Source organism: Canis aureus, chromosome 6, assembly GCF_053574225.1.
Source record: "Canis aureus isolate CA01 chromosome 6, VMU_Caureus_v.1.0, whole genome shotgun sequence".
Taxonomy (NCBI): domain Eukaryota; kingdom Metazoa; phylum Chordata; class Mammalia; order Carnivora; family Canidae; genus Canis; species Canis aureus.
In genome coordinates, this window is record NC_135616.1 from 23,470,380 (window position 1) to 23,496,733 (window position 26,354).

Sequence of the window (26,354 nt, forward strand, 5' to 3'; positions counted from 1 at the left end):
AAAAAAAAAAAAAAAAAAAGGCAGCTCCTGGGCTGGATCAGTCCGTAGAGCATATGATTCTTGATCTCAGGGTTGTGAATATGAGTCCCACATGGGGCATGGAGCCTACTTTTGAAAAAAAAAAAAATGCAGGTTCTGTAGCTTATCCCAGCCCACTGAATTAAAATATTGGAATGGGGTCATTTTAACAAGGTACTCTGGTGATTCTGATGCTAGATTAAGTTAGAGAACTCGACATAAACAGAGTGACTTGTCAGAATTGCAGACACTGCCACATCATTCTTCTAGCTAGCCCCTAATTGGCACCATCACATCACAAAGCAAGCTGAAAAAGCTTAACCTGCATACAGCTTTCATAAAAAATTGTAACCTGTATACAACTTTCGCCTCTGCTCAGGACTCTGGTTCTTTTTCTCCCCATCGCCTGCTATGTGCTTAAAACTCCAGCAACAAGGAAATGTTTGTAGGCTCTCCAAACAGAGCATACTGCTTCTTTCCTTCTTGTCTGTGTTCACTAAGTCCCCTCTTTCTAGAATGCTCTGCCTTTCTCTCCTTCATTCCCTAATCTGTAATGTTCTTTGTTTCCCCTCTTCCTTTGTTATATCTCCCCTGGGATAAGTCAGCACCATTGCTCTTTCTCTGTCTACACATGTGTTTTATCAAATTATAAATAAATGTGATGCCACTTTTCTGTCCATCTTATCTACTAGACTACGGAAGTCCTTGAGGACACAGGACAAATATGTCCTCAAGAAAAAATTATAAATTTTGAATAAGTTAATCAAGAAAAAAGGAGGCATTGGTAAGATGCTGCATAGCTTGAAGAAAAAGGACATGTGTCAACTACATTTAGGAAGGACAGACACCAGGGAAGCTGCAGATGACAGCAACAGGGACTCTCACCCGTGCCAGGGGGTGCCCATGAGGGGTAAAAAGCAGGCCCTGTGATGGGCAGCCCCATCAGGGTCATGTGGCAGGATGAAAGGAAAATTTCTCCAAAGAAAGAGTGTGTGGTGCTGTCACAGAAGAAGAGGAGAGGCTTGGCAGACAAAAAAGAACAGCTGTCCACCTCACTGAGTCTTGCGCCTGATTATGCCCCCAGTGTCTCGGGCAGAGCTTGCCACATAGCAGGCTCTCACTGAATCTGGAGAATAAATGACATCAGAGAGAGAACTAATACTACCTGCCAGGCAATGAGCAAAGGGTTTAGGTGTTATTGCAGTCAAACTCTCACCAATCTACAAGTAAACATTACCTGTGTTTTTCAACTGAAGAAACTAAAACCAAAGCAGTAACATGCCAAGGTCACTCAGTGATCCTAGAAAAAGTTAGGATCCTGAAAATATACTGTACTGCCTTCCTTCAGTGAGAAATATATCATGGTTTTTCTCCATGAGAAATACACCTTATATTAATTTTTGTTTTGTTTAATAACATCCCTTTCTTCATCAGCACCCTTTTTTTAGTGACAGTGTCTTAGAGATACCTCCATGTTATCCACAATAGAGGAAGGCCAGTACTGCACGAAGTTCAAAGACATTAAGAATCCAATTTCCTGGGTTGGACTTCCAGCTAAAATCAGGATTTTAGTTATGTATGTCCTAGGGATATTATGAGGATTAAATTAGTTAACACATATAAAGCCCTTAGACTAATATCTAATATACAGTTAAGTGCTAAAAATTTTTTACTTGTTCTTTTTGACTATTACATTGCCTTCCACAGCATGTATGTACTACAATATATTTAATCGATTATTCCTCTGTGAAAGGAAATTTTGTTGGTTGCAAATTTATGATGTTTATACACATTGCTACAAAGAACATTCTTGATTATGCCTCCTTGTGCACTTTGTCCACTCAATGGTTTGAGGAGTAGAATTGTTGAGTTAAAGGACATATGTACATAAAAATTACAAATTTGTATCCATTGCAAATGGCTATACACAGTACAAATGTCAAAATGCGCTAAAGATTGTATAATAAAAGTCTTTCCTCCCACTCCATGTGATATCAGAGATGTTGATCATAAGGTTTTGAAATTTCCTTTACACTAATCTATACTTCTAATGCTTTCTAGTACCTAGAATCTGGATTGTGAATTTATTTCTGGCTGATACCATCATCACCATCATCATTATTGTCACCTTCATAAGTTGATTAAGAGTCTTATATATAATATCAGATGCTTAATTTTTACCTAGCTTCCCTTATTCCATTATCCTGTTTTATTTTATTTAATTTTGTCTTATTCTTTTCCATGATTCTTAGTACTTCCTATCTCTACACAAGCTCCTTAGTGAAAAGCACATAGGCTTTATTTACTTACTCTTTTGAAAAGATTTACTTATTTATTTTAGAGAGAGAGAGCATGAACATGCACATGCATGCGCACACTGTTGCAAGCAAGGGAGCAGAATGAGACAGAGTAGACTTCCTGCTGGGTGGGGAGCCCCGTCCCACCACCCTGAGCCACAACCTGAGCCAAAAGCAGGAGTGAGATTCTTAACTGACTGACCGACCCAGGCATTCCAAATACATGGATTTTACAATAAAAGAAGATCTAGAATTAAAATATTGTGCTACTTACTTGCTATGTGACCTTTGCTAAGTTCAATTTCCTGAGCCTTTAAAATGGGAACAATAACATATACCTTGCGAGATTAGTATTGAGTTACATATATAAATATATGTGCCACCTCCTACACATCAGGTACTTTACATCTATTATCTCTAACTCTTGAAGTAGTCACCAGCAAGATAAAGAGGAAGGCAAACGCAGCAGGTGATGAGAAAATCAAGGAAATAATATGAAATGGATGTGGTGTAGATAATCACCAAAGACCTGAACTTTGAGTTGGAGGAAGTTGAGAGTGGAGGGTATTGACAGGAAGTGTTCAAGCAAAGCAGAAAAGCCTGTGCAAAGGCCCTGAGTTCGGAGAGAACTTAGTTACTCAAGGAATTGAAAGAAGTAGAGAAATATAGGATCATGGAGAATAAAGGAGAGAGTGATAGCAGGTGAGGAAAAAATGGTTATTTTGGAAGGCCCTGTTGTCAGCCTAGCCAATCGCCTTGTCCTCATCTTTCTTGGTAAAAGAACCCCCAGGTGTATTGTTCAGATAGCACTTCATCTTTTGCTAGTGATTGGTTTAAGGATGGTCATGGGACCCAATATGGACCAATGAGATATAAGGGGAAATCTGCAAAAAAAGGTCTCCATGTCAGGGCTCATTCCATTAAGCATCTGCCTTCTGCTCAGGTCCTGATCCCAGGGTCCTGAGATGGATTCCTGCCATCGTGCTCCCTGCTCAGTGGGGAACCAGCTTCTCCCTCTCCCTCTGCCTGCTGCTCTACCTGCTTGTGCTCTATCTCTCTCTGTCAAATAAATAAATAAAATATTTTTTAAGAAGGGAAGATCTCTAGGAAACATTTGCCTCCCATAAAAAGATAGAAGGAGAAGCCCCATCTTTCCTTTCTGGTCTTGGAGATTGTTTTATATAGATGTGATTGTTGCAGCTGTTCTTGCCACAAAGGAAGACAGTGCTGACACATGGGATGGCAAGAGGCTGGACACTTGAGGATATCACTGAACTACTGAATCAACTCTGGACGTGCTCACTTCTGGACTAATTCGCGTGCTCGCTTCGGCAGCACATATACTAAAATTGGACTAATTCGCTTATTAGATAATAAATATACTTTTTTTTAATTTTGTTTATTTATTTGACAGAGAGCAAGCCAGAGAGCGGGGGAGCAGCAGAGCAAACAGGAGAAGCAGGGAGCCCAAAGTGGGATTCAATCCCAAGACCTCAGGATCATGACTTTTTTTTTTTTTTTCCAATGGCACTTTATTTTTCCTGTTCTGCAGCTTCCTTGGCCCTTTTTTCCCCGGATGCCAGAGAGCCAGACATTGGCACGGGTCATGTGGAGGCTAGTGAACACGCCTTGAAGTTCTTCTCCTCTGTGAGGACTCTGGCCGTCTCTTTCTTATAGATATTCCGTATGGGCATGACTGGTCCTGTCAGCTGTGTTGCCAGTTGAGCTGAACCAACTGAGCCACCCAGGTGCCCCGATAATAAATATCCTTATGATTAAGGCAGATTTAATTGAACTTCCCTATGACCGAAGGCATCCTAACTGATTATATGTATTGAAAGAGAAGGATCACACAAGACATTGTAGATCATATCAAAGATCTGGAATTTAATTCTAAGGGTTATGGGGATCCATTAAAAGCTTTAAGCATGGGGTGAATTTTGCTTTTCAAAAGATTTACAGTGTTGATAATAGATTGGACAATAGCAAGAGTGGAAGCAAGTATAGCAGATAGAAACTATTACAAGTCACAGAAAGAATGTAATGGTTTAAAATATGTGGTGACCATTGGAATAGAGAAAAATGAATCTATCCAAGAATTACTGAAAATACACTGGAGGCAGAATTGTGATTATGATTGTTTTCAATTCAATGTGAATAAGGAAGGGGAAGAAATCAAGATGGCTTCCAGGCATCTGGATTGAGCTACCAGCTAGACTGTAGCGCCATTTACTAAGAGTAGGATAAACACCTGGAGGAAGTAGAACAGGTGGGAGATTACTATAACATTCAACTATAATGTTGAAATGAAGGTGCCTGAAGCAACCAGGTGGTTATGTCAAGTAAGCAGTTGGGCATTTGAGTGGCCCAGAGTAGAGATAAAGACTTAGAAGTCTTTGGAATCAAGATGGTAACAGAATCTATATAAGTTTTCAGATTTTTAGGGAGGGAACAAGGGATGAGAAAATGTCCTAAGACAGAATCCTAGGACCTCCAGAACTTAGCTTCTCCATAACGAAGAAGAGGCCAGTGAAGGAGACAGAGAAGAATTGCCAGAAAGAAAGAGGGAATGCCAAAGAATTTTTACAAGGAGGGAGTGCTCAATACCAACAAATGCAGTTGAGAGGTCAAGGAAGAAAAAGACTTAAAAAGATTCTATCGGATTTAGCCACATGAAGGTCACTGATAAACAGGGGTGATGAAGCAACTTTTAGTCAGATGGAAGTGGATTGGTCAATTCAGAACCCAGGTTGGACTGGATAAAGAGAGCATAATTAAGAAACGGAGACATAGATGGCAGAGAAGCAGGTCAAGAAATCTGGCCTTTAAGAGGACATGGGCAGGAGCTGAGTTTGTTTTTTGTTTTCTTTTTTTAAGGATTTTATTTATTTATTTTATAGAGCAAGAGACCGCATGTGAACATGTGCACATGTGAGTGTGGGGGGAGGGGCAGAGGGAAGAGAATCTTAAGCAGGCTCCATGCCCAGCATGAAGCCCAATGCAGGGCTTGGACTCATGAGCCTGAGATCATGACCTGAGCCAACACCAAGAGTTGGACGCTTGACCGACTGAGCCACCTAGGCTCCCACCATCCCTATCTTTAAAAGAAAAACAGGGGCACCGCCGTCCCCCACTCACACATGCACTTTCCTTCTCTCTCAAATAACTAAATAAAATCTTTAAAGATAGAGATGGCTATCTTTCCTTCACCTCTATATCCAATTCATTTGCAAAAGCCCCTTTGGGTCTTTCTCTTAAATGTATCCCAAATCTGTCCATCTCACCTTCGACCCAGATAACTCCTTGGTTTGAGCCGTCATCCTCACTTGGGCTCAGTCCTCTCCAAGTGGTTTCTCTGCTTCCATTCCTCTTTTGTTCTTGTCTTTTTGAAAACAGTGAACAGTCATAATACATGAAATCATGGTTTTGAAGTAAAATCCAAACTGGCCTATGAGATCAAATAGAATCAGGCCCTTCTCCTATTTAAGGCACCCTGTGCTACCCTGCTGGTTCCCCTTGTTCTGTCTCCAAAGAGAGTCTCTTTCTGTTCTTTGTTCCTTGCACACTCACTTGTCCCAGTGCTTAGCAAGCTTTTTCCTGCATCTTTGAATGGCTGACTCCCTTTCATTATTTATGACTGCTCAGATGTTGCCTCATCCCAAAAGTCTTCTCGGACCCTCTTACCCTCCCCACTCCTATGGTCAGTCCCTGTCTTGCCTTTTCCATGGTTCTTATCATCTGAAATGATCTTGCTCATTTACTCGTTGATTACTTACATCTTCTTATTAAAAGCAAAGTCTGGGGGAAACTGGGTTAAGTTTATGGGATTACTATGTATTACATGTATTGTTGTGTGATGGGTTGTGTGGATCATATATTACTAGGTGTTATTTATAAATAAATGATAAGCATGTTGGGGCAGCCCTGGTTGCTCAGCGGTTTTGCGCCGCCTTCAGCCCAGGGCCTGATCCTGGAGACACCGGGGATCGAGTCCCACGTCGGGCTCCCTGCCTGGAGCCTGCTTCTCCCTCTGCCTGTGTCTCTGCCTCTCTCTCTCTCTCTCTCTCTCTGTGTGTCATATGAATAAATGAATGAAATCTTAAAAAAAAAGATATTAAGAAAATGATAAGCATGTGAATCTGTAATTATCTCAACCAAAGTCAACATTTTTGGTTTTGTTTTTTTAAAATAAGTTCTGTGGGAACGGGGATTTTGTCTCCTGGTCAGAATTGTGTTCCCATCACCAGAACAAAGTCTGCTATGCAGTGGGCACTAAAGAAGTCTTATTAAATGTGTGGCTTTTTTAAAAATAATATTTTATTTATTATTTGAGAGAGAGAGAGAGAGAGAGAGTGCACAAGCAGAGGGGAAAGGGCAGAGGAGGCAGAGAGAGAAGCAGCAGGGAGTCCGCGGTGGGGCTTGATCCGAGGACCCCGAGATCATGGCCAAGCAGAAGGCAGATGCTTAACCGACTGGGCCTCCCAGGCGCCCAGGTATGGCTCATTAAATGATGTATTTGGTCATGGCTAAAAGAGGGAGGGGCAGGGAGCAGGGGCAACAGCGGGACACCCTGCGCCCAGGAAACTGAGGCAGTAGAATTTATAGCACTAGAACCCTTATCGTCGTGAGTTGGGATCCGAACCCGGGTCTCAGAACCTTTTGCACGCCGCGTGCTAGCCCTCCCCCCGTGGGGCGCCGACTGCGGCCCGAGCGCAGGGGGGCGCGGTCTCGGGAGCCGCTCGGTGCCAGCCCGCGGCCGGGGCGCGCTGGGTTCGCAGCCGCGCAGGGCGGACGCGAGCATCACCTCCCGCGGGGCCCCTGCGTCGCGGCCGGCGGGGCCAGCTCCACCCTCTCCGGAGCTCGCCAGAACGCGGTACGGACGCGCGCGACAGCCCGCCAGCCGCCCCGCCGCTCCGGGCCCTGCGGGGGAGGTTTCAGGTTTCAGCCCTCGCAGGAGCCGGGCCGTGGCAGCGCGCACCGTGCGGCCGCCCCCGCCTCCTTGTGTCGGCCGCGGCCGCGCGCTCGTCGGCCCTGGACGGAGGTGGGGCGCCGGGCCGCGGCCGCCGCCGGGCTGCTGTCGCCGGGCGCGCGGGGAGGCGGCGGTCGCCGCTGGGCCGGGACTTCCTTCCTCTGCCGCAGGACAGCAAAACAACCCGGCCGCGGGCGCGGAGCTGCCGGCCGCTGTCTGGGCGAGAGGCGCCGCGATGGGCTCCGTGCTGAGCAGCGACAGCGCCAAAGCCGCCCCCGCCTCGGCCGCCCCCCGGGCCCTGGAGCGCAGCGGGGACCCCGAGCTGCCCGTCACGTCCTTCGACTGCTCCGTGTGCCTCGAGGTGCTGCACCAGCCCGTCCGGACCCGCTGCGGCCACGTGTGAGTGCGGGGGGAGCTCGGCTTGCGCGCCCGCTTCTGGGGAGGGCGAGGCCGGGGGAGCCCGCGCGTGGGAACGGAGCTCCTGCGGGGGACACACCCGGACCCGGCGAGCCCGGGCCGCGGGGAAGGCGACCTGTCGGAAGGTGACACAGGCATGCAGGAGGCGAAAACAGAAACAGGCGGGCGCCGCGGCGCCTCCCCGCCAGGCCCCGAGGCGCTGCTTGCCCCAAGCCCAGGTGCGGAGCCCCAGACCGGGTGCCCAGGCGCAGGAGCCGCCGGGGGCCGGGGCCGTCAGCTGGGGAGGGTGCCCTTGGCTGGACGGCCGGCACCCGCTTGGACACAGGGCAGTGGGCTTCTGCAGAGCAATCACCCCGCCGAGCTCAATCAATCGGGAGGTGCTGCCCCCTCCCCACCCCCCGCCGCCCCGCAGGTCGGTTTTGTTTTGCTGGCCCTGCACGTGTTCCAGGACGCCCACTGGGGCAGCCTCTTGAGCAAACAAAGATCCGTGCAAACTGTCCTTCCACCTCCACCTCCCCCTCCCCATCCTAATGCACACACTCAGGCCCTTCAAAGATCAGCTCAGCAGGCGGAGTGACCTCGTAGCCCTTAGACTTTAAGTGCCTGTCGGGGTGGGGCCGGGACCTGAGAACCTTAGCGCCAGGCCCTTGAGTGTAGCCCTTTAAAATCTAACCACAGAGTGACAGGAGTTTGCAGACTCCCTGCCTCACGCGGCGCTTCCCTAAAATCGATGGAAAGCAGAGATAAAAATTAGTCGTTTCTAAAAAGAGTTTGAAAACAAAATCCCTATATAAAATTGGCCCGTCCTTCATGTGTGCTGGGGCCACTAGTGATGGGAGTTGGACCTGTGGTTTCGTGTTCTGTTTCCGCAGAAGCTTGCTTTCCGTGGCTGCCTGGGTGTGTGAGTGAGTGTGTGCCTGTTGGGGTGGGTGGGGTGCGGGGAGTTGCACAGAGTGAGAACGGAAGCCCACTTAATGTCTTCTTTGGCTGACTAGAGTTTGATGAAGCGCCAGGGCAATACCGCAATGGCTGGTAAGTGCTTCTGGCTTAGCAAGGGGGGAAAAACCCATATTATAAATGCAAGTGCACAAAATGTTTTCAAAAAGACTTAGATGGTTCTTGACACCTATAGACTAGTGACTGAGAAGCACCATGAAAACCTCGGTGGTGAGCCAAGAAGGAAAAATGCAGCCCACATAGTGTTTAAATAAAGAGTGCCCTGGGCATTATTTTGTGGCTGTGTTTTCAAGGCCTGTTGTTTCAGCGTTGTACTTTAAACTCAAGCCTAATTGGCCTCCAGACTGATTACTGATGTTGTTTCCCAGCTGTCCAGATGTAGCTCATGATATGAAATCCCAAGGCCAAGATGGAAGCCGAGATAGCATCGTGTAACAGTATAATATATTGATTAGTTGGGACAGTAATCATCCCCGGGTAGCTATGGGTAAATTTAGGCTGTGCATTAAAACTTTAAAGTTGCACCAGGAATGCGCAGCGGGCATCGAGTCTTGAAAGTTCCTTCTGTAGAACTGAATTGGATGACTTTGATATTGGAGGTTGTTATCTGATTGAGGATTGTTTTCCCTGGTTTGGATTTTTTAAAAATATTTTACTTATTTATTCACGAGAGACACAGAGAGAGGCAGAGACACAGGCAGAGGGAGAAGCAGGCTCCATGCAAGGAGCCCAGTGTGGGACTCGAAGTGGAACTGGATCCCAGACTCCAGGATCACGCCCGGGGCCCAAGGGAGGCGCTAAATCACTGAGCCACCCAGGGATCCCACCTGGTTTGGATTTTGAATGCCATAACTTACTGTTTGTAGTGTTTTTGCTTCTGCTAAAGGATAATGTAAATGTGTAAAAAGTTAAATCTTTTGTTTAATCTTTTTCTTTGTTAGAGTTTGAATAGGAAACCAGCAACTGGAAAAAATAGTCATGAAGTAGCACAAGGGCTGGATGAATTGCCTTCCCTCACTTTACTGTTCTTTGTTTTGACAAATCTATGTCCATTGTTCTGGCTGTGGGCAGAATTTCCATATTCCTCCTTTTGGCAAATTTACTTGGGCCCCTTCCACTTTATAAATGTTAACTAGAGTTCCTTCTCCACTGGGAATGGTGAGTGCTGTTAACACCATTTGTGTACTTCCTAAATAAATTACTCTCTTCCATTGACCCTAAATTGGAAAATGGAGAAATGCAAATGAAATCTCTGTATGTTATCTCCTATTGAAGCTAATTTCCAAACTTGTTGAACTCGTTGGTTTATGCTGATTTCTGCTCATAAACCTATTTCGAGTCAATCAAGTACTTAATAATGACAAAAATACATTGAATGAGTATGTATATAGCACTCTATAAATTGTAGAAACAGTGGGACTGAGAGAGAGCAGTATTTGAAATTCAGCCCTGCCACTGACTGGTTGTGTGACCACCATGGGCTATCTCTTTGACTGCTTCTTCATTTGTACAATAGGGTGAATAATGGAATTTTTATGAGTATTTTAAAAATGTAAAAGTGGCCCATCATAAAGCCTCAACACTTAATTTCTATCTCCCTTAAAGACATTCCACAAAACAAAAACCCAGGAATGGGTATTATTTCTTATCTGTATTTCTTTTGGAATAAAACTGGGCCACAAAAGATAGATCTATGACATTTCTAAGATGTCGCAGATTATCTTCCTTTTAGCTGAGTTCTTTTTCCTTTGGTGGCCTTTAATTTAAGATATTCTATTTTAATGTGCTGTCATTTCAAATCGACATTGCTCATACGTCTGTATCAGTTGTTAAAACAGCTTTTGGGGGAAAGGCTTCCCACCTCTGCCTTATCTTCTGTTATGGGGGTGAGGAGTAGATAAGTTGAAGCTGTGTGAATGAAACTGAAAGGGAATCAGAATCTGATTTATATTTAAAATAAGTATTTTTAAAGAAATTTGTTGACCAGTTGCGTATGACAGATAAAGGGGGGAGAAAGGGGTGGAAGGCAACTCCCTAACAGGTGACAGAGATAAAGGGGGGCAGAGTTCAGCTCCAGAGGTAATGTAGTGAACTTGTAATGGGGCTTGTCAAGTATACAGTAGTCTGATAGGGAGATATCCAAAGGGAAATATCCCAAAGGTACTGGGAGAACGGGTTTGGGGAAAGGTCAGAGCCAGAGCTAAGGGAGTTATCTAAAAGAATCAAGAGGTGGAGAATAGATCTAACAGAACTAGTAGGTACAGACTGGAGCATGCTAGAAGGCACAAAGAGCTACATCTTCATCGAACTGAGTTGGGTTAAATAGTTCCAAATCACAGAATTTGCCTAATTTTGAAAATGGAACTGTTGAGGATAATTCTGAAGTGCTTTCAGGTAAGTGGATTAAAACTTTCCATTTGTGGTCAAGTATGAATGGTACAGCCTGCATCAAATTAGTGGTTCTCTGAGAGTTTCCTGATGAGTTTTAAACTGACCCAGAAATATACATCAGTGCTTTCACTTTTTTTTTTAACATTTAATATATTTTATTATATTTAAATTTTAAAAATTATTTAAAATATTTAAATATATTTTAAATTTTTTATTAAGGTGTAATTGACATATGTTAGTTTCAGGTGTTCAACATAATGATTCAATCTTTATATAAATTGGAAAACAAACACCATGAAGAGTCTAGTTAACATCTGTCAGCGTACATAGTTACGCAGTTTTTTCTTACAACTTTTTAAGATCTATTGTTTTGGGGCACCTGGGTGGCTCAGTTGGTTAAGCATCTGCCTTTGGTTCAGGTCATGGTCCTGGGATCCTGGGATCAAGGCCTGCATCTGGCTCCTTGCTCAACAGTGCCTACTTCTCCCTCTCCCTCTGCCTGCCACTCCCCCTGCTTGTGCTCTCTTTTTATCAAAAAGAAATAAAATCTTGGAAAAACAAAAAGATCTATTGTCTTAGCAACTTTTAAATATATACTACAGTACTATACATATAGTGTTAACTGTAGCCACCATGTTGTACATTAGAGCCTTGTGATTTATTTATTTTTAACTGGAAGTTCATACCTTTTGACCCCCTTTCAGCCATTTTGCTGCCCATTTCATTCCTACAGGAGTTGTGCAATCCCAAAGAATTCTTCTTTAACATAAGATTAAAGCTATTTGCCTTATTGATTATTACAGATATTTATTATCTCCTTGTATATTATCTACTAGTGAGGGTTCTTCTGAGAAACAACCAATAGTGTATGTGTGTGTGTGTGTGTAAAAAGACTGATTTTAAGGAATTTCTTCACATCATTGAGGATAATCGCTTCCTTAAAGTCAACTAATTATAGATGTTAACTACTTCTGCAAAATACCTGCACAGCAACACCTAGGTAAGTGTTTGATTAGATAACTGAGTACTATAGCCTATCCAAGTTGACACATAAAACTAACCATCACACCTATCAACTGAGTTTTTAAGGGTTATTAAAATCTGGTATCAAAAACAAAAATTAGATCATTGTCAGGCTTTACTATAGACCGTTCAGCATTCTACTAAAAAATCTGGCTGTCAGGCAACCATGTACACACCTACATGCTGCTCAAGCAGACAGTAAGAATCCACACAGTTTTCTTTAAAATAAAATCATTGTTCATTTTCTTCATCATTTTTATTTTGGTTTATTATGAGTTGTTTGGTTAGATCTGCTTTTGCATGGAATGCTTTCATTTATTGATCAAGCAAATATCCCCTGTCCTGTGCTGAGCACATAGACACAGATATCTATCCTCCTGGAGCTTGCATTCTCATCTGGCAGGTGCACAATAAACAAAATACCGGCATTAAATATGTCACTTGTTTATATAGTGATGGGTGTTAAAGAGAAAAAAAAAATAAGCCAGGAAATAGGATAGGAAGTATGTGGGGGAGTTGCAATTTTAAGATATTTAGAGCAATGCTTCTCAAATTACCTGCTGTAAAGAAGCAGTGAGGTTTTGTTTTGTTGTGCTTTTAGCCCATCACTGATCAATAATCTGATAAAATAAAAAATGAATTATTGAAAAAAATTGAATTTAAAAATACCAAAGATCTATAAAATACAAGCCTTCATTTTAAAAAGTAATAATTACATTCAACAGACATAAAATTATTCTGGCAGATATCTATACAAGACTGAGAGATGACCACTGGTTTTATTAATATGGAGGCTATTGGTGACCTCCAGAAGAGCAGTGTCAGTGGAATGCTGGGCACCAAAGCCTACCTGGAGTGGGTTCCTGAGTGATCACAGGAGTCAGAGACAGAGAGGCCCTGTCATGGAGTGGGGAGGCAAAGCAAAGGAGAGAAATTGGGACAATAGCTGGAAGGAGAAGTGGGATCAAGAGAGTTTTCTTTTAAAAAAATATTTTTGTGATGCCTGGGTGGCTCAGTGGTTGAGCATCTGCCTTCAGCTCATGTCTTGATCCCTGGGGTCCTGGGATCGAGTCTCGCATGGGGCTCTCCACGGAGAGCCTGCTTCTCCCTCTGCCTGTGTCTCTCTGCCTCTCTCTGCATGTCTCTCATGAATAAATAAATAACATCTTAAAAAAATAAAATAGAATAAAAAAATTTTTAAATATTTTTTTCTTTTAAGAGAGGAAAAGTGGAATATTCTGTATGGTTATGGAAATGAACCTGTAGTGAGGGGGGAACTGATACACAGGAGGAAAGAGAATTTTAAGAGCAATGGCCTTGAGTAGGAGAGGAGCTGGGATTTACAGTGAGTCTTGGGGCCCAGGGGAGGCGTGGCCATGGCAGGAGACTGAATGGTTCATCCATTTCATAGGATATTGGGCGTTAGATGGGCACAGATGATGGGAGTCGAAGTGGAATATTGTGTAAGTTCCCATCTGATTACCAGTTATCATTGACATATTTTTTGACCTGTGATTTGACTTTAAGACAAACTTTGAAATTTAAATATGAACATACAGGCCCCTGATGCTAAAAGAAATGTATTTAGAATGCTTCCTCCTTCCAGTGTGCTTGGGTAAGCATCACTTAAAATAGGATGGTTAGAGCCTTTGGTACCATCAAGATCCAAAAACTCTGGAGAGTCTTTGCTCTAGTAAAGAAATGCTACACTGCCACCCCTTAAGGATCTGGTGCTTAGTAGGTGTTCAATATGAGTTGAGTTAATGGATGATTCTAAAATACAATGCAGTTTGAATACTTTGGTGAATGCCCCTCAAGTGGGGACAACTACCCTGTAGTGCCAGCCAACGGCTGCTATGTAGTCAAGTAACAGGAGTCTCATGATAGTTTCTGAACTCCATTATTTTTATGGGGTTACTCATCTGTCCCTGTATTACTGAGAATTTCGGAAAGATGTAATTAAGCTGGCCTGAAATTTGCCTCCTCTGGTGTTTGGACTGCTCTGTGTTTACTTAGTAACATTAGTATTGTCACAAGCAAATTAAATATTAGTGATCTATTAAATTATGTATTCTCTAACAAACAGAACCTAAATAATGTAGCAGACTGAGTTTTATGCCCAGATTTTCCTTAGGATTTGGCTACTGGCCTGTGGACTAGCAGCACTGCAGGATCTTGGGCCCCATCTCATAGCCACTGAATCAGGATCTGCATTTTAATAGGATGTTGAGGTGATTTATATTCACTTTAAAGTGTGAAGCACAGCTTTACTAAAACCTATTTAACTGACAATAAAATACAGCAAGTTGAGGACAGTTTTGTAGGTTTTAGAAAGACACCCTGCTAAGATTTTAAGTTAAAGGAAATAACATTTTCTTTGGGGGTTAAATTTTGAATCAACAAATAACCCGGTATAGAGGTATTCAGAATCAGATTTTGGAGGCTGAATGATTCCCAGGATGAACTTGGAGTGGGACCTAATTGAATACAGAAATAACATCAAAGGAAATCTCAGGGGTAGTGAGTGGCTGGAGGGCTTTGCTCTACGAATAGCTGTACTCCGGCCTGTCTGGCTCATCTGTGTAGGTGAGGAGGGAGTAGGGTGTGTGTGTGTGTGTGTGTGTGCGTGTGTTTATTACATTGAAATATTTTAGCCTGAGACTCTTATCATGATTTTGAATAACAATAACAACTCCCTTTTTTCCATTTCCATTTTCAAGCTCACCAAGCCAGCTCAAGATTTTCATTCAGCTTCGTTTCACATCCCCACAGTGAGGCAGCCTAGTGTTGAGAACAAATAGAATGTTAGATCGGCCTCATGTTGCCAATGGGTCTTACAGAGTCCTATTTGGGGACCATGTGTGAATACTTATTTTGCCTGTCTAGCCTTGGACCCCATGGAGTCCCTAATGCATCCCTTCCCTCCTTAAATCTATGATGCTTAGTGTTCAGTTTTACCTCTTTAAGATTGGGTACCTAATTTTACCCAGTGTCCTCAGCAAGCCTTTCCTCATTTTTCTACAAATGCTTTGCTGATCTCTTCATTACAAGGGTTTAATTGATAATCACTTAATTTAGGGAAACAGAAAGGGGTTAATAAAATTATCAATGGGAGCAAGGTATTTAAGTTTCCATCTGGTTTCAAGGCTCTTAGAGCCATCCAGTTCCTAATCGATGTCTTTAGGAGCTGCAGACTGCAAGTGATATCAATGAATGGGGAGGGTGAGTACTCACTCCACAGGGTAGGGGTGCCAGCCCATGTGACCATATGGGAATTGAGTCCAGAGTTGGAGGAGACCAGTTTTTCAAGAGAAGCCAGAAATTTGGGTTTAGTTGTAAAATATGATTTAAAAAAAGAAAAATTAGGGGGAGGGGCAGAGGGAGAAGGAGAGAGAGAATCTTAAGCAGGCTCCAAGGGCCAGCACAGAGCCTGACTGAACCACCGGGCACCTCCTATAAAATTGGATGTTAAAGCAAGGGCAACTCGCTCCGAATTTTTGAAAACATTGAACTGGTCTAAAAAAAATGTAATTGACTTCTATACTTAGCTTCTGCCTTTCATCTAATTTCTCATTCTGATTGTATCTTTATTGATTCATCATTCTTAACCACCTTATGAAGTGGGGATGGGGCAGACAAATAAGAATCCTTTATCTCAGGGTTTGTGTTCACTTATTTATTTTTTTTTAATTTATTTATTTGAGAGAGAGACACAAAGAGACATCGAGAGAGAGCACAAATGGAGGAAAGGGCAGAGAGAGAGAAGCAGGCTCCCCAGTGAGCAGAGAGCCTAATGCAGGGCTTGATCCCAGGGCCCCAGGATCACCACCTAAGCTGAAGGCAGCTGCTCAACTGACTGAGCCACTCAGGTGCCCTGGTTTGTGTTCATTTCTATCCCTTGGGTTCTTTCAGAAGGATCTAACACTCTGCCTTATTAATGGGAATGTTGGGCCTGGCCCAGAAAATTCTTTGTTCGGTTCCTCGTAACTAATTTTGTTATTTCAGTTTACTGAGTAACTACTACTCAGTAGTTACTGGGGTGGTGTAGGCAGGAGGCCTGCAAGATTCGGAATGTTTTATGTATTTCTGTGATCTTCTTCATGCAATGTTGTTGTTTCTGGCCTGTTGTCACTGGGGCATTTTTGTTTTGTTGTGTTGTTTTTCAGCTTTGTTGAGGTGGTACAGTGCAATTCACACAGAGTGTACAAGTTGATGAATTTTGGTGATTATAGAACTACCTCCACGAACGAGATCTAGAACAACTAATTCCATTACCCTAAAAAGGTCCGTTCCCTCCCCCAAGCCCCTGGCTCCAACAACCCCATCTGCTTTCTGTCACTAAGTTTTGGAATCATACAGAAAGTAGTCTTTTGTGTTTGACCTCTCTCACTTAGTATAACAGGGCGTATATTTGTTGTCATTTGGTATGTTGTAAGTCCCTTTGCCTCACTTCCAAAATAAATCCTAACACTGCCTCCTGTTACTTTGCTTGTCTGAGCCATCATTCTCTCTTGAACTGACTCTTGCAGTGGCTTAAACCTGAGCTTCTCGCTGCCGTGGCTCTTGTACCTCTGTAATCTATCCTTCACACATGAACCAGAGTGATCTATGTAATATAAATCAAATTGTGTTACCCTCCTGCTTAAAACTCTCCAGCACCTTCCCACCACCCTGAGTTACGGCTTGATGATCTGTCTCCTGACCTCTCTACTCCCCCGTCTCACATCTCCAGTTACTCTCCCTGGGATGCCCTGCCTTTCAAGCAGGTTGGCTTTCTATACCTCAGCAAGATGCTCCCTATCTTTTGTCCCCTTTGTTTTCAGTTTGGAAAACCATTCCCAGATCTTCCTTAGAGTGGTGACTTCAAATATCTCAGGGACCACCCATTTAAATACTCCCTCTGCCCCACTCACTCTGTTTTTATCGTCAACTGTTTGTTTCCTCTCAAAGCATTTATCATCTGACCAGCCTATTTGTTTACCTGCTTATTGCTCCCCCCCCTCCCTTTTCCAGAACTCTGAGAGCAGGGACTTTAGACACTGCCACAATTTCATCCCTGGCATGTCAAACACTAGCTGGCAATAATTAGCTATTGCTAAAAATTTCACCAGTGCATGAATGCTTATATGGATGGGTCTAGGGAGGTTTGTGCAGATTTACGCATTCTCTAATAAAGTCTTCTCTGTAACCAACTATTCTTGCTAATAGCTTCACATAATCAGTTTTAGAAGGTTTGTATTTTCTCTATTCAGCCCTTTATTATATTCCAAATTGTTCTGTGTTCTTTAAGTTTCTTTAAATAATCATAAATGCAATGTAATCTTTTCCTCATACTGAATTTGGGTGCCCTTAAAAATACATTTTTAAAAATATTTTTCTCGGAGGGAGACAGAACATAAAGACTCCTAACTCTGGGAAACGAACTAGGGGTGGTGGAAGGGGAGGAGGGAGGGGGGTGGGGGTGAATGGGTGATGGGCACTGAGGGGGGCACTTGACGGGATGAGCACTGGGTGTTATTCTATTCTGTATGTTGGCAAATTGAACACCAATAAAAAATAAATTTATTAATAAAAAATAAAATAAAATATTTAAAAAATATTTTTCTCAGGACGCCTGGGTGGCTCAACGTTTGGGCGCCTGCCTTCGGCTCAGGTCATGATCCCGGAATCTGGGATCGAGTCTCGCATCGGGCTCCCTGCATAGAGCCTGCTACTCTCTCTGCCTGTGTCTCTGTCTCAGTCAGTGTCTCTCATGAATAAATAAATAAATCTTTAAAAAATAAATAAATAAAATAAAAATGTTTTTCTCTTCATGTTCCATTAAAAATATCAGGTCTCTTCATCCTCCAAACACTTCCTTTCCTAATTTTATGGTTAAAATTTTTCTCAGGAATAAAGAAAATTTAAGTCATAGTAAGGTGGTTAATTTTCTCTAACATTTTTTTCCCATCGTATTTTTTTTTAAAGATTTTTGTTTATTTGACAGAGAGAGACAGAGAGAAGATGTGCAGGCACAAGCAGGAGGAGAGGCAGCAGGAGAGGGAGAAGCCCTCAGATCATGACCTGAGCCAAGGCAGACCCTTAACCGACTGAGCCACCCAGGTGCCCCTCCCGCACATACTATTTTGAAAAATTTCAACCATAGAGCTAAGTTGAAAGAAATGTATAGTGAATACCTGTATATCCACTACCTAGATTTTACAATTATTAATTTTACTATATTGCTTTTTATCTCTCATTTTATCATATACCCATCCATCATCCATCTGTCTTCTTTTTGGATGCATTTCAGAGTAGGTTACAATGATCAGCACACTCTGTTCCTTCTTATATCAAGAGGCATAGTATTAACCAGACTTTAGTATTTATGTTTTTTTTAAAGGTAAATTACACATGTAGTGAAATGAGTACATTCTAGGCATAACCCCTATTGAGATACAGAATACTTTCAGTTAGTTTCCTGGTGTCCTTTGCCAGCCAATGCTTGTCCATGTACCCCTACAGGAAACCATTATTGTGATTTTTTTTTCTCTACCATAGATCAGGTTTGCCTGTTCCAGGACTTCATATAAGCAAAATTATACAGGATGTGCTCTATTATGTCTGGCTTCTTTAACTCAGTATGTCATTGAGGTTCATCAATGTTGATGTGTATGTTAGTAATTTGTTATTTTTTAATGCTGTGTGGTATTCCATTGTAGGAATATGCCACAGTTGGTTTATTCATTGTCTTGGTTTTTTTTTTTAAGAGTATATTTATTAATTCATGAGACATGAGACAGAGACAGAGACACAGGCAGAGGGAGAAGCAGACTCCCTGCCGGGAGCCTGATGAGAGACTCGGTCCCAGGAACCCCAGGATCATGACCTGAGCCAAAGGCATACACTCAACCACTGAGCCACACGGGTGCTACTATTCATTTTCTTGTTGAAGGACATCTGGGTAACTTCCAATTTGGGGCTGCTATGAATACATTTCTTATTAATATTCTTGTACCAATAGGTATAAATTTTCATTTCTCTTTAATAAATACATGGGCTTGTTATTGCAGGACCAAAGGTACCTATATATTTTGTTTTATAAAAATGACCAGGCCATTTATTTCAAAGTTATAGGTGATTAACTTTTTTAAAGAATCATTTATTGTGTAGATACTATCATAAGATTCAAACTTGAAATTTGACAATGAAAATACTCACCTCTTCTTCTTAGTTCCCATTTCTCCAAAAGATAGGTAAGTGTTCTTTTTTTTATCCTTTTAGATGTTTTTATACATCTACAAGGCTATGAATAGCTCATATTATATACATAGCCTACACTTTGGTTTCCTTTTTTTTTGGTTTTAAATTCAAGTTAGTTAACATATAGTATATTATTAATTTTGGGGTAGAATTTAGTGATTCATCAGTTGCGTATAACACCCGGTGCTCATCATATCACAAGCCCTCCTTAACACCTATCACCCAATTACCCCATCTCCCCACCCACCAAACCCTCCAGCAACCCTCAGTTTATTTCCTATAGTTAAGAGTCTCTTATGGTTTGTCTCCTTCTCTGTCTTATCCTATTTTTTTCTTCTCTTCTCCTATGTTCATCAATTTTGTTTCTTAAATTACACATATAGTGAAATCATATGGTATTTGTCTTTCTCTGACTGAATGATTTTGCTAGTTCCTCTAGCTCCATCCACGTCATTGCAAATGGCAAGATTTCATTCTTTTGATGGCTGAGTAATATTCCATTGTGTATATATGTGGTATACACACACACCCATATATATGTGTATGTGTGTATGTTTATATATATAGGTATATGTATACACACACATGCATACACACCACATCTTCCACATCTTTATCCATTCATCTGTCGATGGACGTCTGGGCTCTTTCCATAGTTTGGCTATTGTGGACATTGCTTCTATAAACATTGGGGTGCAGGTGCCCCTTCCAATCACTGTTTTTGTATCCTTTGGACAAATACCTAGTAGTTCAATTGTTGGCTCATAGGGTAACTCAGTTTTTAACTTTTTGAGAAACCTCCATACAGTTTTCCAGAGTAGCTGAGCCAGTTTGCATTCTCACCAACTACACTTTGCTTTCTAAGAGGTTTTATTTTTGAGTTATCTTGTTTTTGTGCCTTGTTATATAGCTTACATACACACACATACAATTACATAATTACTTAAATCTGGATTCTAATTACACAACTCGTTTAATGCTTGATCACTTACATACTTTTTATGCTAATATACTAAAGATGTTAAATTCTCCGGTTCACAATACTTGAATTTGATAACTGTACCTGTAAGGGGAGACTTTTAACTTCAGATTTTTTTTGAACTAAGCGGTTCTGCAATCTTATTTCTGCACCCCCAAAAACAAGACTTGAGGTGTGATGGCATCCATTCCTCTCCTTATTGGTAACACTTTAAAAAGTCATGGTTTTTATGAATTGATAACCAGCACGTTCGGTCTGTCCCAAAACACCTTGGTCTTGTGTTTTCTCCATTTAATAATCACTTTTGTTAAAAGGGGTACAGCTAGTTGACTGACCTATGGGATTTGCAACTAATAATCTCATAGAATGCAATAGTGTCTATCTAATCTCATTTGAGAGTTTTACGCCACATGTAACACCACTGTGTAGTCATAAAGGCTTAGAGCCTTGATTTTTAAAAATTCCTTAAGTATACTACTTTTCATGACTACTAGATATTTCTGTAGTTGTAGTGATCAGTTTTTTTTTTCCCAGTAGTGATCAGTTTTAGTTACAAAAATATGTGCAAAAGCACTTACACAATGACAGTAGAAACGTACTCTAACAAGCCCGCTGGTTTATACGGGTACATCCACAGTCTAACTGTTTTACTGCTTCTGCTTGTCACTGGGAGGAATCGAGGTGACTTAAAAAGAACTACAGACCTTTCTCGACTCACAGTGGGGTTCTGTCCCGATAAACCCATCCTAAGTTAAAGTAAGTTGAAAATGCATCTAATCACCTAACTTGCCAAACATCATAGCTTAGCCTAATCTACCCTAAATATGCTTAGAACACTTACATTAGCCCACAACTGGGCAAAATCATCTAACACAAGCCTATTTCATAATAAAAGTGTTTAATATTTTGTGTAATTCATTGAATAGTGTACTGAAAGTGCAAAACAGAGTGCTTGTCTGGGTGTAGAATGGTTGTAAGTGTATCAGTTGTTTATCTGCATGGCTCAGCATTGCAAGAAGAATATTTACTGAATACCAGGAGTAGACCAAAATTCAAAATTTAAAGTACAGTTTCTACTGAATGAGTATCGCTTTTGTGTCACTGTAAAGTCAAAAAATCCTAGTGGAACCAGTTAATTTGGGGACCTTCCACACATACTTTCAAGCCCCTTTCAAAACTGAAGTTCAAAGTACTCCCGTCTTCAGGCTGTATAAACTTGGCAAGTTGTTACACCTCTGTGGTTTTTTTGTTTTGTTTTGTTTAGAGATTTTTATGTATTTATTTGACAGAGAGAGAGTGAAAGAGCTCAAGCAGGGGGAAGCAGAAGAGGGAGAGGGAGAAGCAGGTTCCCTGTTGAGCAGAGAACCCGATTTGGGGCTGGGTCCAGGACTCTGGGATCAAGCCCTGAGCCAAAGGCAGCCACTTCACTGACTGAGCCACCCATGTGGCCCTGTTGTTACACCTCTCAGAATCTCTGTTTGCCACCAGTCAAGTGATGAGAAAGCAAAGCAGCATTGTAGGATTACTCTGAGAGCTAAATGAGATTGTGTCTATGGGTGCCCACTGCAGGGCTTGACACCAATATTAGTCTTCTGTTTGTATGGGTATAAAACTCAAGTAAGTTGTGAGGATCCTGACGTGGGGCTCAATCACAAGACCCGAGATCACGACCTGAGCCGAAACCAAGAATCAGATGCCTAACCAACTGTGCCACCCAGGCACCCCTCATAGGGGTTTGTTAAAATCAAATGAATTAGGGTATGTTTTAATACTTGTTAAAAATAAAAAACAAAAAACCACAGCATACCAAGTTTGAAATCATATCAAATAAAAAGTTACTAAGACAACGGTAAAAATAAAAACACCTAGAAAAAAAAAAGGTAGGAATCCAGGTAGATCTGGGATTCTAAATAAAGAGCAGCACATCCCATCATGTTGTTGCTGAATCAGTCCTTATGTCAGTCTGTTTTGCACTCCTCATCCAGAGAGAGGGTTTACTTGGTCTGGCCCACTGCGGGACTCTTGTCTTCAGCAATTGAATGTGGGCACCTTGGTGAGGGCCCAGCAGATTGTATCTCACGTAAGACATATGGTTCCTGCAGAGCAAAATCAGGGTGCTGTTGCAAGAAAAAGAGGAAATGGATGCTGAACAAGCATAAACATCAAGCAGATGCCTCAAGAACAATGCAAATGGGGATGCCTGGGTGACTCAGCCGTTGAGCACCTGCCCCTGGCTCAGGGTGTGATCTGCGGTCTCAGGACCAAGTCCCACATCAGGCTCCCTGCCTGGAGACTGCTTCTCCCTCTGCCTACATCTCTGCTTTTCTCTCTGTGTGTCTTTCATGAATAAATAAATAAATAATCTTAAAAAAAAAGAACAATGCAAATGTCAGCATCCTCTGTGTGTGTATAAGAATTTTATAACAGATGCAGAAGAGAGTTCTTTTAGGCATCAGTCATGGCTAATACAATTGGGGGTTCAGTCTGGGAAATTTCAGTGAACTATATACCTATGATATGTGAACCTTTCAATATATATATAGTATATCTAAATTTTAAAAAAGCTTAACTTTGCCATAATATTAATACTCCCAGATAGATGGTATATGGCAAGTACTTTAGCGGTGCTTCTCAGGTCACGCTAATGTATGTAATTTATCTAAAGGTCATTTTAACTTTGGTGTGCACGTGGCCTTCAACAGCTCCTATAAATAGGGCAAGATTTTCTGTGAGTTCTGCTGATTATGTTAAGATTTTATTACGATTATCTTTAAGTAAGCCAGGGAATAAATGTCTTGACTTGGAGAACATTTCCTAGTAGTGGTAACTTTAATTAGATCATTTTCTGTACCTGGGAATAACATTAAAATCATTTTATAAGCCTGATAATGCACATGGTATTTCTCCTCCTTGACTTCTTGCTGTGTTCTTTTCTAACATACAAAAGCCCACAGAGCCAAGACCTCTTCCTGCCCTCCCCCACCCCAACCCCAATTTGGAGTAAAATAGGATTAAAGAAAAGAAAGAACACATTGGCTACCCTTTGGGTTATAGTTTTAATTCCGTTTATAGGAATGCTGTTTTCACCGCTTTGTGCTCTTCTGTCCAAATGCAAGCAGCAAATGTGGTGAGAATGTGCGACCCCCAGGCGGTCTGCCAGGAAGGTAAGGGACTCTGTGCCAAGGTATAGGCTGCAAGCACACCTTTAGCTTGGCAATACAGCTCCTGGTATGTAAGGGGTCGTGAAAACACACTTTACACAAATGAACACATAGTGGTGGCTCCCTTACACTTTTTTTTTTTTTTAAAGATTTTATTTATTTATTTATTCATGAGAGACACAGAGAGAGAGAGAGGCAGAGACACAGGCAGAGGCAAAAGCAGGCTCCCCGCAGGGACCTGCTCGATCCCAGGTCTCCAGGATCATGCCCTGGCCTGAAGGCGGCGCTAAACCGCTGAGCCACCCGGGCTGCTGTCCCTTACACCTTTTAAGGGAAATGATGGATGATGTGTGCTTCGTTTCTTTCAGATTCTGTCGTTCCTGTATCGCTACCAGTCTGAAGAACAATAGGTGGACCTGTCCTTATTGCCGGGCGTATCTTCCCTCAGAAGGAGTTCCAGCCACTGATGTAGCCAAGAGAATGAAGTCAGAGTACCAGAACTGCACTGAGTGTGACACACTGGTACGTGACAAGAGCGTAAAGTATCAGATGTACCTCCCAGGTTTCTGACATGCGTAGGTGTAGGTGAAGGTGCTGATGGGAGGAGCAGATTTGGAGAAAAATCCACGAAGTCTTAAATATGTCATGTTTGAACTGCCAAGGGGAAGATACTATCATAGGGAATCTTGAGATCAAAAGAGAAATCATATGCTAAGGGCCTGAATTTTTTTAGAGCACCTTTCTTGATTGTTCATCGACATTGTCGCCTGTTCTACTTTCTGAGTACCTTGTGCTTTCTCTCTGTACTATTTACCACCATTTAGAATTATGCTTTTGTGATTTTTTAAAATTTATGTCAGTTATCCCGACCAGACTTAAGCTCTGTGAGGGTAAGGACCATGTCTGTTTTATTGGTGACTGTGTGTGTACCCAGCACTTTGAAAAGTGACTGGCACATAGTTAGTGCTTCATATATTGTTTTGAATATTTATCTGAGACTCAATAACTTATTCATGGCTGTCTGACTATAGAACTTATGTATGGTCTTTGGAGTCAGACTTCCTGGGATCAAATGTGAATTCTCTCACTCATTAATTGTGATTTGGGGACATTATTATTTAAGTTTTCATCTTTTTGTAAAATGAGGAAAAAGATAGCATTCATGTCATGGAATGATGCATAGTTGCAAAGGAAAATGATAAAATATATATGGCTTTCAGCACTGTCTGGAACATGGTACAATGCTCAAAATCATTAGCTTTTTCCATTCATAATAATAATTACTTATTTTTACTTTGATTTTTTTTGTCGTCACACGACAATCAACATGCGCAGAAGTATCTTCCTTCTTCCTTTGTATTCTTAAACAACAAAGATAAGCATTTTTGATACAAATGAGAAATCTTTTAAGAAAAGTAATAAAGAGATGTGAGAGATTTGATGGTCAGAATTGGAATGTGGGGATCCCTGGGTGGCGCAGCGGTTTAGCGCCTGCCTTTGGCCCAGGGCGCGATCCTGGAGACTCAGGATTGAATCCCACGTCGGGCTCCCGGTGCATGGAGCCTGCTTCTCCCTCTGCCTGTGTCTCTGCCTCTCTCTCTCTCTCTCTCTCTCTGTGACTATCATAAATAAATAAAAAATTAAAAAAAAACAAAAAAAACAAAATTGGAATGTGAAAACTTGGAAAATAGTGTGTTTTTAAGACCTCTACCTCAACGAGTCCCAGGTGGATATTTGTGAAACAAGGATTTGTTCTCACTTTTCCACTCGCTTTTATTTTTGTCTTTTGTGAAGCAATTTGTCTTTAGTGAAGCAATTATAACAGTTTCCTTGACAGGGTAGATTTCATGCTTGAGGTTTAACTTCCGGCGCTTGAGCAAAATGAAGCAAGATGGGTCGACCACCTTACCACAGCTCTACAAAGCTTCCTTTAGCACAAGATCTTATCAGAGTTTCTAATGAAACATTTAGTAGAAGATGTGTTTTTTAGCCACAGATCCCTCATGGTTAGGATCTCTGAATGTATATCTGGAGGAACAAGGGCTCTTTATTCTGTCTTGGTAAAAATGGACTTGTAAGAGCTGTCTTTTATGTTTGCTCTTAATGGGGCCATTAAGTATACTGTGTATTGTGAATTCATGTAATACTGCTGGATATATTATAAAACCATGGTATTTATATCTTTCTCTGAGGCACAGGATTTCCTTTTACTTACTATGGGCATCTTTAAAATTAAAATCCATCTATTGGTTCTTTTTATCTCTCTTTGTTTTCTTTTCCCTCTATCTCTTCTCATTTTTTTTTCTTTCCTCCATCTTGCTTGCTGTCTTTCCCCTCTCTCCTTTTTCTTTCTCACTTCTTATTATCATCAGGTTAGGTAATGGTATCCAAAAAAGGAAATTTGAGTTGTTATGTCTTTCCACTTTAAAAAACATATGCTTTCTAGGGATGCCTGGGTGGCTCAGTTGGTTAAGCATCTGACTCTTGATTTTGGCTCAGGTCATGGTCTCAGGGTCCTGGGATCAAGCCCTGCATCAGACTCTGTGCTTAGTGTGGAGTCTACTTAAGGATTCTCTCTCCCTCTCCCTTCACCCCTCCCCCTCACTTCTACAAATACACATGTGTGCACAGGTGCTCGCTCTCTCTCTCAAATAAATAAATAAATATTTTAAAAATAAGAATAAAAAAACATGTGCCTTCTAGGAGAACCAAACTCAAGAACTCAACATTTGGATCTTCTGAGTATTAGAGGTATTTTTAAAGTGTTATTCTTGGTAATGCCTTAACTTTGTTGTACTCTTGTCATGAATGCATCCTTTGAATCCACTGACCCACACCATGAACTTATTTGCAATAATGAAAGTAATAAAGCTGGATCACAGAAGACTTTACTGAGCCTC

The 26,354-nt window shown here is 41.8% G+C and overlaps 1 protein-coding gene across 2 annotated transcripts in view; it reads left to right on the forward strand.

Annotated features, from left to right (window-relative positions):
- The first annotated feature begins 7,379 nt into the window (after window positions 1–7,379).
- Window positions 7,380–26,354, forward strand: part of RNF125 (ring finger protein 125) — a 36,746-nt gene continuing 17,771 nt past the window's right edge. The window contains exons 1-2 of one of the 2 annotated variants that reach the window (XM_077900375.1): window positions 7,380–7,683; window positions 23,823–23,976. In XM_077900375.1, the coding sequence (XP_077756501.1) occupies window positions 7,520–7,683; window positions 23,823–23,976 (318 nt within the window). In that variant the 5' untranslated portion in view covers window positions 7,380–7,519. The remainder of the gene's footprint in view (window positions 7,684–23,822; window positions 23,977–26,354) is intronic. The other variant, XM_077900374.1, reaches the window with a different exon arrangement.